Genomic DNA, 13,398 nt, shown 5'->3' on the forward strand with positions numbered 1-13,398 from the left:
GCGCATCGGTCTTAACGGAGTATCGGAAACTTCCATAGGTAACTTGTCATTACCGCCGCCCTCCCCACCGACCCTGCGGCCAACCTGCTCTGAATGGGAGACAACTTCAAGCACACGGCTGAAATGAATATAGTCCCAGCCCCAGAAGCCACCCTTCCCTAAAGCCACTGTCTCCTAAAGCCACCATTCCCTAAAGCCACCGTTCCCTAAAGCCACTGTTTCCTAAAGCCACCATTCCCTAAAGCTACTGTTCCCTAAAGCCACTGTCTCCTAAAGCCACTGTTTCCTAAAGCCACTGTCTCCTAAAGCCATCGTTTCCTAAAGCCACTGTGTCCCAAAGCCACCGTGTCCTAAAGCCACCGTTTCCCAAAGCCACCATTTCCTAAAGCCACCGTGTCCCAAAGCCACCGTTCCCTAAAACCACGTCAGAAAGGCCGACCCAAGACAGGATTTAAACGCTGAGCAGTGCTAATTGCAGATGTGAAGGCACTGCGCTGCTTGCAATGGGTACAATCTACAGATAACAGCTAAAGAAAAGCTGCAAAATCACGTTACTGCAGAGAGATTTGATTTTTAATCTTGAAATACCTTTTCCTAACAATTGGCCTCACGTTCAAATAGGAGAAATTAAGGGCTGAGTTTAACACTTGGGAAACTCAGCTTAATTCCCAAATGAAAAAGGAATTATAAATTACATAGCTATGCAAAGATAATGATTGAAGGCTGGGCGTGAAAAGGCCATATATTTTTACATTTATTTACTGAAAAGAATGCGTTTTCTGCCCGATCCCTGTAAAGGATGTGGGTTCGGTGGGGTGCGGGCAGGGCTGGCTCACCGACCCACAGGATCGCTTGGGTCCGTTCCACCGGGAACTTTCCGGTATGGATGCGGATATACAGATGGATGAAAAGTTTAAATTAAAAGCAATGTGCGTCAAGTTTAGAGGGGAAAAAAGGGCCGTGTGTCCATTGTGAATGCCGGAGCGGTGTCCGGGAGCCGCGCAGGACCCGGCCCGCACCGCAGCGTTACGGAACCGAGAAGCGCCGCGGAGGCAGCGCTGAGCACCTCCCGCGGCTCCGCGGCGGCGCCGGAGGCATCTGGGTCCGCTGGCGCAAGCTGGTGTGCCCTGCACTACCCGCAGAGCTCTGAAGAGGGAGTCTCTGCTCAAGCTAAACCAAAAAGCCCCGGCTCATCCCACCCACTGCTCACAATGGGCCACAAACAGGGGGGGGTGAGTCCAAAAGAGTCAAACATTTACAAGTGTGTGAATTTTGCAGTACCTTTGAATATAACGTGCGGCCAGCGCCTAAGGAAAACACATCGCCCTTCCCAATTGCTTTTGCATGCTGTGCAATTCGACAAAACCTAAAAACTAAGCCATTTTAACTGGGTGTTTGCATCGCCTTTTAATCTGTTTTAAAACAAGGGCACGGCGTTTCGCCTGCAAAATGAATCCTTGGTCCTCGGGGCTGGGCGAGCGATTGCAGGTGTGCTTTGGACCCCTCGCCGCTGCACAGCGGATCTTATCATTGCCTTGGTTGGGCTTCATTTGCGGGGTGCTAAATGTGTTTATTCCCTTTAGAGCGAAAAGCAGAGCTTTGTTATAACTATAAAATAAAGCTGCGTGGGGTTTAATAAGGTCCTAATTTTCCATGGCCAAAGGCGGGTGGGTGCCAGCCCGCAACCCACCGCTGCACCCCGGGAACAGGGTGTTTGTTCCGGAAAACTCCCATTTGAAGCTGAGCGTTGGAAGGGAAATTCGGGGGCTGTGTTTTTCACTTGGGGTAGGAAAGTCTGCACAAAGAGCACCAGCAGCTTCCTCACCCCCCAGCGAAACCATCGGGGCTTCTCCTGCGGAAACCAGAATAAAGCTGTGGAAAAACTGCAGGTGGCATCCCACTAGTATTTCTCTTTTCTTGGTTTTTTGGAGCCATGCAGGTGTTTCCTTAGGATGTACAACCAGCCGTACACTTCCCCATCGGTCTGGCCAGCCAGGTCAGGCTGGCGCGCCTGACAATACAGAGATGCCCCTGGTTTGAGGGGACACCTTAAATTCAGATCAAAGAAAGAGGCTCTTGCCATTAAAACTGAGGCTCGGGAGATGTGATTCATCAACAAAATTGTTCAGTTCCTCTCTTGTCTTTTAATGCAACTGAGATTGGCATCTCCCACTCTTTATTCTGGCTGTAAAACCTCCCCGCACAAGAACTCTCATTATCCGCACCCAGAATAATGTGCGGCAGCACGCTGGTTGGTATCACAGATGGTTTGGGTTGGAGGGACCTCAGTGCTCATGCAGTGCCACCCATGCGATGAGCAGGGACATCGTCACCAGCTCAGGGTGCTCAGAGCCCGTCCAGCCTGGCCTGGGATGTCTCAGGGATGGTTCAGCCATCACCTCTCTGGGAACCTGGGCCAGGCTCTCACCACCCTCAGGGCAACAATTCCTGTGTCATATCTAGGATATAACAACAATAAACCCGCTCTCTGGGGAGACCCATCGTCTGGGAAACTCCATGAAGGTTTAATTTCTGAGCCTTCCTTTTGTCCTCAAGATATTGCTTTGTTTTACACGCTGTCTTGGGAACGGACGCCTGGACAGACACCACTTTCCGGTCAGGACAAGCCCATCAAACACCCCTCGAACCCCAGCTCTACAACCTCTGCTCTTTGCTCACCTTTTCCCCCCAAAATCTGCCCATTCCTTCAGATGCTTCCAACCCTCCAGCCTCTGAGTGGCCAGGAGAAGGGTGGAAAACACCTCGTCACTTGGCAAACGCTGCACAGAAAGGTCGGACGTCACCAACCCATCGGCAGCTCCGAGCGATGAGGGTTGGGAGGGACGGACCGAAGCGCGTGGTGAAGTCCCGGTGGGGCCGGGGCCGTGCGGAGGAACCGGCCTGGCTACAAACGGCACCGCGACGGCTCCTGCGGGCAACGGTCCCGGGGAAACCCACAGAGCCTGTTTGGGGTCCGCAGAGCCCGAGGAAGACGGTCCCAGGACCTGGTGGGGAGTAGGTGGAGTTTGGGGACCCGGCACCCCTGAGCACCCCAGCAAACCCAGCTCAAATCCTCCGCCCGTTCTAAACTCTCCTTGTTTGCACAGCTTAATTTGCTCTGTTTTCCAAACTCCTAGCCATTTCCTATAATAAAGGGGAGCTGATACAACATATTTATTACCATTTATCATTGAAATTTTTATAAGACTACTTATGAATTAATCAACAATAACTGCTTTCACCAACGCTGCTGCATTAATCTCCATATCCACTGCATAAATCACATTGAGAACAAGTTAATATACATATTTGAAGGGAAATACAGCAATATTTCCACCCTATCAACTAAGTGTATTATAGTCTAGTTAGCCGATTTATAAATGCGCACACTTCACTCGGCATCATAAATCCCGGCAGTTCAGTGACACACAACCGATAACCCAACGGTGATCTGAGCTTTTCTTTGAGCCAGGAGCCTTTCCTAAGGCAGCATCCTTCCCGACAAAACCTATGATTCGCCACATATGAAGACAATATGTATGTTCAATTACAAATGCTCTATTTCCTTCAGAATCCTATTATTCTCCTATTCACATTACTGGACTTGTGTTTTATAACCTACCTGTTCTTGGAAGGCAGAGCTCTGGGTGATTTAAATACTCAGCAATACCTTTTGATATTTTATTTCCTAATCGATTTGTACAGCTCATTAAAATCACGTCGAGTATTTAAAATGCATATTGTACTTGGAGATAATCCGAGTTAAAAATCAAAATACTGTGAAAATAGTGGCGAGCACTGAATCCACCTCTAACCTGAAGGGGAACAGTCCTCATAAAAAGCCTTGGGGAGGATATTAGTTATTGCTGGCAAGGAGGCCAATAAAAATCAAACCCAGAAAACACATAGTGAAAGAAATTTAAAATACACGTGTGGGAAGTTATTTTTAATTCAAAAAAATAGTCTTATTACTTTCTTGGAAACTTGCGTTTGAGAAATATCCATTATTCAACAGCTTACAATAAAAGATTTAGGTTGGTATTTAACGGTCTAAAGATGACAATAATGCGTGTGATCAAATGAGGATGTTCATACGTGGTTTTGTCTTTCGGATTAGAACTGTGTTATTTATAAAGTGACCAGCAATGAAGCTGCTGCTGAGCAGTCACTACGATAAGCGAAGCTTTGGAAGTATCGGAGTTTGCAACCAGCAAATTTCTGTGGATTTATAGGAAAAACATACAGCCCATGTGAGATCACCAGGCCAAGCTGTTCTATGCTGCGCAAGATTGATTGGCACCCAGCTCCTCCTAATAACCCGATTCAGAGATCAAACGAACGGAGTCGTCAGGTATGAAAGGGCAGCTCGCCCCTCTTGAGCGGCTTGTTCTCTGTTTGCAGGTATCGATACAATAATACGTGTGCTGGATGTTTAAAGCTATGGCAGAAAAAAACTCCCGCAGAATTAAAATACTCGAATAAAATGCACTCTTTAGCCATACTGTTCTCTATGCTGGATTTGCTAAATCTCATCTAATTCCTTTTAAAATACTACTTTCTATATATTTCAATGGAATTTAAAGCAAATGCTGTCAGAAGACGTAATGCACCTTGGCACGGCTTTTTCAGGGAAAAAACCCACCAAGATTTTACACGGTCATGAGAAAATGACAATGACACGATTAATTATTGGAATCAGGAGAGTGAGGACTCCAGCGAACCAAAGAGAATCACCAACTTCTGCCAAGAGTTCCCACGACCCTGAAAAACGTGGTACCCGCAACCCTCCCTACCAAGAGGTATCGGGGATACTCCTTAAATTATGGGCTAATTAGCCGTTAGCGCCGGGGCCGCCCCCTGCCCCGGCACAGCTGGATCCAGCTGTCGGCAGCTGGGCGGGCGCTGCCGCGGGTGCCACCATCAATGAAGATGTTGGCCCCGTATCCCGGGCTGAGAAATGCAATCTCTCCTCAAATTGGCTCTTTGACCAGGTGGAGCGACCCACGGCTCCCCACGGGGAACGTGGGGCCGCCCCTCGGCTCGTCGCCGCCGTGTGGCACCGGGGAGCGGGAGCGAGCGGGTCCCTACGCCAGCGCGAGCGAACAAAGCCCCGCGGCGCCCAGCGCTGGGGCCAGCGGTACTTACGGAGGATGGCAAACCTGGAGGAACTTTCCGAACTTTCTTTGTCTGGACTTCTGAAAAACAAGACCAAACGGGGTGTTGGTGAGACAGGCTTTTAGCTGCTTGATCGAATCGCGCCGAGATTTGCTTCAGCGCCCTGCCCGGCATCTTGCCGCCGTTTTGGGGACACCGAGCGGACGCTGCAAAACGCTGCAAAACTGATCATATTTTCATCTTGACTCTTAAGGGCTTTGTTTCCGCTTTACACTTTGAAAAAGGCGACTTTTTAGGGCTCCTGCGAGCTCAACAAAGAGGCCGGAGAGGAGCATTTGGCTCAGTTCAATAAACCCCTCGGCGAGTCCCGGCTCTGTCTGTATTGCAAAGTATCGCCCAACGGGCCGGAACTCTGATTATGTGTTGAAATGGTAAAAAACAAGCCCCGAAAAGGTTGAAGGCAAAGCGACTCACCCATGGAGGTGCTGTGGAGAGGCCTCCGGCGCGGGTTATTGCTGGAGTACTGGTAGTACTGGGAGCCGGGCTTGCTGGGGGACAGCGCTCCGGGGTTGCCGATATCCATCTCACCTCCGAGGAGACTTTGCTAGGAGATTAAAAACACAGGCGTGTGTTTGCGTGCATGGCAGAGCCGACTTTCCTCATCATTAGCTATTTCTCATTCCTAAAAATAACACCGTAAAGAAACCTTCGCCGGCGACTGAGACGCCGAGACGAGAACCTGCCAAATTTTTAAAGGAGACGTGCCGAAAATTGCCAGTTGAGCATCTTCCCCTTTGCTGGGGAAGCGCAAAGTCATTCATTTAAAATAGGATTATTTCCATTTAAAGGAGACTTATTGCCTGCTTATTCAGATACAATCAGTGTTTTAAAAACTTTTGGAGCTCTGTTAATATATTTGAAGGTAATTGAGTTCCTTTAGTTAAGCGCACGGATTTACCAATAATAAAAGTTAAACAAAAATGGGGCTGTTGATCGAGCCGTTGGCTCCGTGCGCGTCAAACAGCTTCATTGTCTGTCCCCGCGCGGGGTAAAATTCATATCTGTGAGGCGAATAGATAGAGTTTGGCAATAGAAAAATCTGCACAGCAGGCTGTCCAGAATACGGGATCACAACGTGCAAAGATTATTCATTATTAATAGCTTTTTGCAACGCTATCGGTAAAAAAAAGCACCTCGGAAGAGCAAAAGCAGTTAATGCTATTGTACGGCAGCGGCAAAGGACTTGCAGTAGATCCACTTTATGGCTGTACCATTAACTACCGAGACGCATCCCGATAAACGGCAGGAGCGTGGTTTCTGTGAAACGGCAGAAAACATCCTGCCCCACGCCGCAAGGAAAATCATCCGGCTCCGAGACACCGCGACACACCAGCAATGCTCTATTTGCTATAAACCACGCTGAAACTTACCCATAATATAGAAATCCCCTGATTATACTCTGCATTGAACACATTGTTCTTTTAATTATTCTGATAGGCAATAAAACAGGTGTAGATACCACCATTTCTATTAAGGACAAATTTACCATTTAATAAAGAAATTTTAAAATTAAGCACCAAAAATCTAACTTTATCGTTACTTGTAATCAACTTTTACTGACTGAACTAATTACTGTACTTGATAAAGTACAGAATGTGTTTTCCCTAATCTAAATTCTAATCACCATGTCACTCACAACAGACTTAGTAATGCTTCACTAACACACTATTCACATGCAAAATACTCTAAATAGGCCAATTATGACTCTGCCCCTGTTCCCTGGTTAACCCGCTGAGAACTGAAAAATTTCACAAGGCAGTCACCAACTAAAACAAAGGCTCCTTGTTTGAAATTAAGACAGTCTTTTTGATTCCTAAATAGCTCAACAAAGTGGCATGTCTTCTGCTGAAAGCAGTTGGTCAAATATGCCCCGCGAGCTGGAAAATCAGAAATTAAAACATCCTCACTCCTTGGCTATACTTGCTAAAAACATTTCCAGATCACTTTTGAGTCGAGAAAACTATATTCTGCCTCTTTTTCCCAGGGAGGCTGGAGGGGAATGGCAGAGGAGGGACGGACGGACGGACGGACAAACGGAGTGGGCGCTGAGCCCTTTGGGGGCTGGGAGACGCAGGACCCCGGGAACGAGGCGCTTTTCGCCGCTATCTGTGCGTTCGGCTCCCATCCACCTGCGCTCCCATCACAAACAACACCTGCACCCGCAAAAAGGGGCGCGAGCCCGTTGCACGACGGCAGAGAAAGAGATGCGAATAGCCTGGGAAAAAGGGGATCGATTGGTCGCGAGCACCCTCCGAAAATAACCGGGATCTTACTGAACGTCTCTCTCGGAGCATTTCAGAATGAAACGGCGCTAACCGCCGAAATTCGCTTCAGTCATATATTTTTATCACGTATACGTTTTAACATAAAGACAGACCTGCTAAATCTGTGCGCGGTTTATCCATATGTCGGGTAGTCTGAAAGACTTAGAGCCATCAGCTGTATAAATTCCTATACCCAGCCTACTACATTTCATTTGACTTAAAAAAAAACCCCACCAAACCAACAACATATATAAGACAGCGTTTGCAAACTATTGCAGATTAAATAAGATTCACTTTAGGAGCAGAAAACATACACATACCCTATGTTGTTTTTGTTTGCTCATCCAAATATTTTTCTCTAGAAAAAGATGCAGAGGTTTCTACGGGGAAAAAGAAATCCATGAATCCCAAACTTGCATTGTTATCTGAGAAGGAAACGCGTGTCCCGTTTCCAAGCTGCTCGGCGGGGATGGACAAACGCTGCCCCTGGTCGCACCTTCACATCGGTGCTGGACCGGGGATGTTCGGCATCGCCCGCCGGGGCTTTTCCACAGCAAAGATTGATTTCCAAAGGGAAACAAACCCCACGCCACACAAATTGTCACCAGAACGGTCACCGACTCGTCTCCTCACTGTCTCAAAGCAAAAAACCCACTAACAAATAACCCGACCCGGAGCCAAGCTCCCTCCTTTGTCTATGGGACGGAGACGCTCTGGCGAGGTAAAGAGGGACGGACCCGCACTGAGAGGAGCACTAATATGATAAAAATATATTAGTATTATTGTGAGATGCTTGTACAAGGGACAATGGGCTCCGTGTCACGCGGCCACCGGCCTGCGACAAAGAGGGACGGCAATATAGCGTTTACACGGCACAACGGCACCGTGACACCGGCGCCGGGGCTCCCGTCGGAGCTGGGCAACGCCAGGAATTAGGAGGCGCCCAAGTGAATAGCGAGCGCTAGAAAGGACGAGCTCCGAAGCCACATCCCGGCCCCACACACCAGGCGGTTTGTTTCCTACTAAACACAGCTCCTCACCGACTGAATTTGCCGGTGGAACGTTCGAGTTTGAGCTAAAAACGAGCACAAAAAGCAGCAACGGAGCGAAATCCGTTTCCACGCCGGGCCACGCAGCTGGATTTATTATCAACTGCAGCATCTTTGCTCTTCTTGTTACACACAACCCCGTCTGCTTTCTAAACGTCTGCAAAATCAGTCACCGAGTGGTCCATCTCGCCTCCAAAATCCCAATAACTAGACAAAGAATTAAAGCCGGGGAAGGAGAGAATACGCACGTATTGCGACAAAGTACCATCCATCTGGATACGATATTACCCCTCCCGGATAAAACAAACGTTTCCATTGCAAAGCCCAAGTTTGGCTTTGCAAATGAAAACCGTGTGAATGACACGTAAATATTTGTTTCAGGCACAGTAGGTAGGAAATACATTTACAAAGAGATGCTTTGGTTTTCCTGTCTTCCCAAAGCGGGTGAGGCGGGAGGACAGAGTGTTGTGATTTACTAATAGAACAGATTAAATGGAAACCGGTCTGTAATCCCCCAAAAACACTGAGCAGGGAGGAATTTTCTGCAGGTCTTTTTCTTTAATACAATAAATTTCTAAGGACAAGCGTCCTGTTTTCCTCTCCTCTGGTAGAACAGGCGGGATCTCGTCATCCCCATTTCAGCCGCTCGGCTTCTGAATTTTGGGGCTAACGAAGTCACGCCACACACGCCGCTCAATCACTGCTGCCTATTTCCTTCTGTGATTTCGATCCTCTGCTTTTAATCAAATTACGAAGCTAAATTTCCACTTCTCCCGTGGCTGTCGGGGTGTCTGTTGGTAATGTGTGCCATTGCCACAGCCCCTCCTTTCCGCGGCTGTTGGAAATTGGGCAGGTCCCGGTCAGACCTTCGTGTGCCACCGGTGCCCAGGACTCCCCTCTAACACCAACTGCAAATCGCAGCCCATTGATGGGTTTTGAGCGTGTTTTCAAGCTAAGGTGCCGCTTTCCTTTTCCACCGAACCAACCGGAGTTCTTACACATATTTGCAGACAAATTTGGGCTTTTAAGGAACAAAAGCACTTCTCTCCCGCACAGATTGAATTTTCACAGCACACTCACGCGTATGAAGTGAGAGAAATTGGGTTCATTTTCCCTATGTGATGGCAACTAAGCTGTTGTTTCAGTCCTGCGCTCCAGGGCAGCACCTCCAGAGCTGCGTGCTGGTCAGCGCTTTGCTGTTCACATTGACCTTTGCCATTAAAAAATGCTGCAGGTATTATCAAATCATTTCTCCCGTTCAAGCAGCCCTTGCGCATTAATGCCATCGCATTACTTCTCTAGGTTTGGCTGGTTTGGTTTTAGTTAATCTTTTCACTCTCTTCCTCTGCATCATTGAAAATTGCTCTTTAAGTTGAAACCTTTCTGGAGTCGTTTTTCCCCGTCGTGCTTTTTGAGCACTGGATATAATATCAGCACAACAGCAGCAACTTTCCAAGTTCATTTACCGCTTTCAGCAGCATTTCACGTGCCCTTAAATACCGGCGGCGGTTCCGCCACCTCCGGCCAGCGAGGATTCAATCCTGCTCATCTTCCTCATCTATCTGGAGCAAAGATGGTTTGTAACTCCTTAGCTAATTTTGCTCGCTCCTGCCCAGCCCTCCACTCACCATTAGGCATGATGACTCCGATGATGATACCGCTGCTTGATTATCACTAAAGGTTAGTTACTTGTTTGCACTAACGATCCCCATCCTTCACATTTACAGCGAACGATTTCACCAGCGACTGCAGGGGCTTTGCTGCTTTTCTGAAGCTTTAGTGTAATACAAATATTTCATTCCCTACTATATGGGAAAAATATAAGTACAAGGCAGGAAAATCCAAAGGGAAGAAGGGACTTTCTCCTCCTTTAAGGAGTTTTGTAAAATACCGTCTTTGCTCTGTTAATGATTTTCTGCTGTCCAGCTTGGTAACCCAGGAGCTGCAAACACCTCCTGTCCTGCAGCACAAATGAAACCCCAGTGCAAACATCAGCAAAACGGGGTGTTATATACGCTCAGAATCGATGTGCAACGTGTTTGCACGCATGCACACACACATATCTATGAAACTGGGTGTTCCAGACAACTTCTTTGGGTGCTAATAACCCAAAACCTCCTCCCCAGTGCTCGCTCGGGGGCGGCGAGAAGGACGTTCTCTCCGTGTCCTTATTCAGCTTTCAGGACAGAGTTTTCCTTTCCACGCTGAAATGGAGCCAGACGATCGCAGGGTTTCGAAACACACACTTCAACACAGGTAACAGCCATGTCACGGTGTCCCGGCGATGGGAACGTGTCACCACCGCCACCCTCCAAGGGCATCAAAAACCCGTATATACTACAGAGGCTGCTGGAATTGTCCCTGGTGAGGGCAGCTGGGGACTGTGCTCAAAGCCCAGTGTTTTACGGTCAGAAGTTCACTGGGTTTGGGGTCTGGGGGTGTCACAGCCCGTTATTGGGAGAATTCAGCCCAGAATGATCGGCAGTCCGTCCGACATGGTGCAAAGCAGCACCGCGGACCCTGCCAGCGCTCCCGCGTCTCCATGTATCGTGATAGCCAGCAGTGACATCTAAACGATACGGTTTACACACGCCCTGGCGCCCCGCCGCCAAACAGCCCCGTCCCCGCGCCTTGGAAAGGTGCGGCGTGGCTCCATTCCCGTTTCTAATGATGGATTTATTGCTTTCCCTTTGAAAACGAGAACACAGGGAAGGCTCACAGAGGTTCAAATGCATGCGAAACGGCCGGGTTTTTGCTGTCAATTATGTTAGTAATATTTTTAACCAAAGAAAAGTTACCGTGAAAACAACCGAGAGACCAAAGAAACTTCCAGGTCCAGAAAAATAACAGAACCTGCGCTAAATACTTTAAGTGCCTCGTGTTGTTCTTTATTCACCAGCCTGGAAGATCAACACCGGCTCCTTTCTGATGGAGAAGCAAGATTTTACAGGGAAAAACCCATTATCCTCAGAATATCTGCATGTGCCCAAATGATCCAGGTTCGGAATGGTGCTTAATTAGTTAAAGCTCCCTCGTTTACGCAAATAAGGAGAAAATCTGCTTTTTTCAGAAGATCGGCAATGAGTCAATGATGCAGACACGACCCTGGTGTGTGTTACCACCATTGCTTGGGCAAGGACTATCAGCAATTTAAACATGAGCCCTTTGACTATCAGAACCATGTTTCATGTTTTTGGCGTTATAAAGTCACATTTATTTTTCCGGAGTTTGTTATGCAAATACACCTAAAAGCAACTAATGACACTCATGCGGTATTTAAAATAGGAACCTTCTTTTTTCCTCTATTTTATATTTCCCTCTTTTTCCAGCTAAAGCACATGCTACTGCATGGGAATGGGTTTATTCTAAGCAAGGGTATAGCTGACAAAGCCATATCCATTTCAAGTCAAATCTGCACGGTTTAGGTCACCTTGTGCTTAAGACAGGACAAAAAATTACACTGACCCTGCAGCAACAACCAAATGGGCAAATTCAGCTGCTCTGAGCAACGGGAAGGGGAGAACAGGCACGTTTGGTGCTGACGCAGGTAAAAATCCAGCAAGGTGTAGCTGAGCGCCCCGGCTCCTGTGTCACCCGCTGCGGCAGCGCTTTGGGGCAAAACCAGCGCTTTTCCGTCCAAATGCCGGCTATACGTGCTCGAGGAGCCGCTGAAGCGCTATATGGAGCATGTATAGCGAGCCAAGTGTTCTCCCGCACGGAGAACAGCCAGCAAGGCTTCACCCTTACGCTGCAATTTCCAGCTGTCCGTACCATCTCTATGAGACAAATGAAAGCAGGTTGATGGATATCTAGTAACCTGTCCAAACGCAGGGAGGAGCAGCGTGTGTGTGCGTCGGGGCGCAGTCAGGCAATGGGGGGTTTAGGGGTGCTGGGGAAGGACGGACCGTCTGCACAAGAGAATGACCGCCCGGGGAGGAACAGCACACTGAGCACAGCAGCAGGGACAGCAAAGTGCCAGCTCTTCTCAGCACCAACGAGGCAAGTGGGATTTTCCAGCTGTGGAACCAACCTATTTCGCATCTTCTTGCCCCAACAGAGATGCTAAGGCTACGCTGGGAAGGTGCCGTTGCCATCGCCCCATGGCACGGGCAGGATGGTAAAGCACCACCCAGCAGCTGGGTGCTCCAGAGATGGCTATAATATGCTGGGCAGTTAATTGCCATTTCTTTGCCTCATATGAAATAATACAAATATAACTCCCTCTCAAAATGGGATTTGTCGCGGCACCTTGTTATCCAGCGTAAAGGTAACACTGTACGTTACAGTGTATGGAAAAAAAGAGACAGGGAAATACCCAAGTGAGTTGTATTTCAGTGATACAGTTGGTTTTTATTAGGCTTTATATGTATTTTTCCCCAGACACTTTTGAAAGACGAGGATGTGGGAAATACCCGTAATTCTCACTGTAGCATGGTCTGCATATTTACTATTTAAAAAACCGTTTTCTCCTGACAGGATCCGTTTTCAAAGCAAGAAAATAGTTAAAGCAACAAAGGCAGAGCTAGAAACACGCAGACAGATGGCTACACTCTGTCATTAACTTCAGAGCCGAATAGAAATATTAACTTCTCCGTTGTCGCTAAACACAGTGCGGCAATGCCTGGCACACACCGCTCACCTGCCGCAGCACCACAAACACACACCCAGCTACGGGCTTATCAGCATTTATCCGTTGTTAAGCACCAAGTGTGTTGGGCACTTTTCAGAGTGGGAAATGCCTTAAAAATGCCCCGTGGGACATGGGGACCCAAATCCTGGTTACCCTGTGTAAATGTCTTAATGCTGAACTAAAAGCAGCTGGGAAAGCATCTCCGGAGCAGGGGTGAGGAACGCGGGGATGCTCCACGGCAGCTCCGCGGCCACTGCTGCTGCTCGCGCGTCTGAGCTAT

General features: G+C 48.1%; 1 protein-coding gene across 1 annotated transcript in view; it reads right to left on the bottom strand.

The window, feature by feature from the left end:
• The window catches only part of TCF4 (transcription factor 4), a gene marked incomplete at its 5' end in the record, with an annotated part of 165,992 nt that overhangs the window by 61,434 nt on the left and 91,160 nt on the right, over positions 1 to 13,398 (bottom strand). Inside the window, 3 exons of the mRNA XM_080362853.1 lie at positions 5,146 to 5,195; positions 5,590 to 5,719; positions 7,760 to 7,819. Coding sequence (XP_080218979.1) covers positions 5,146 to 5,195; positions 5,590 to 5,719; positions 7,760 to 7,819 — 240 coding nt within the window. The remainder of the gene's footprint in view (positions 1 to 5,145; positions 5,196 to 5,589; positions 5,720 to 7,759; positions 7,820 to 13,398) is intronic.

The sequence above is a fragment of the Nesoenas mayeri genome (genome assembly GCF_963082525.1).
Source record: "Nesoenas mayeri genome assembly, chromosome: Z".
NCBI lineage: Eukaryota > Metazoa > Chordata > Aves > Columbiformes > Columbidae > Nesoenas > Nesoenas mayeri.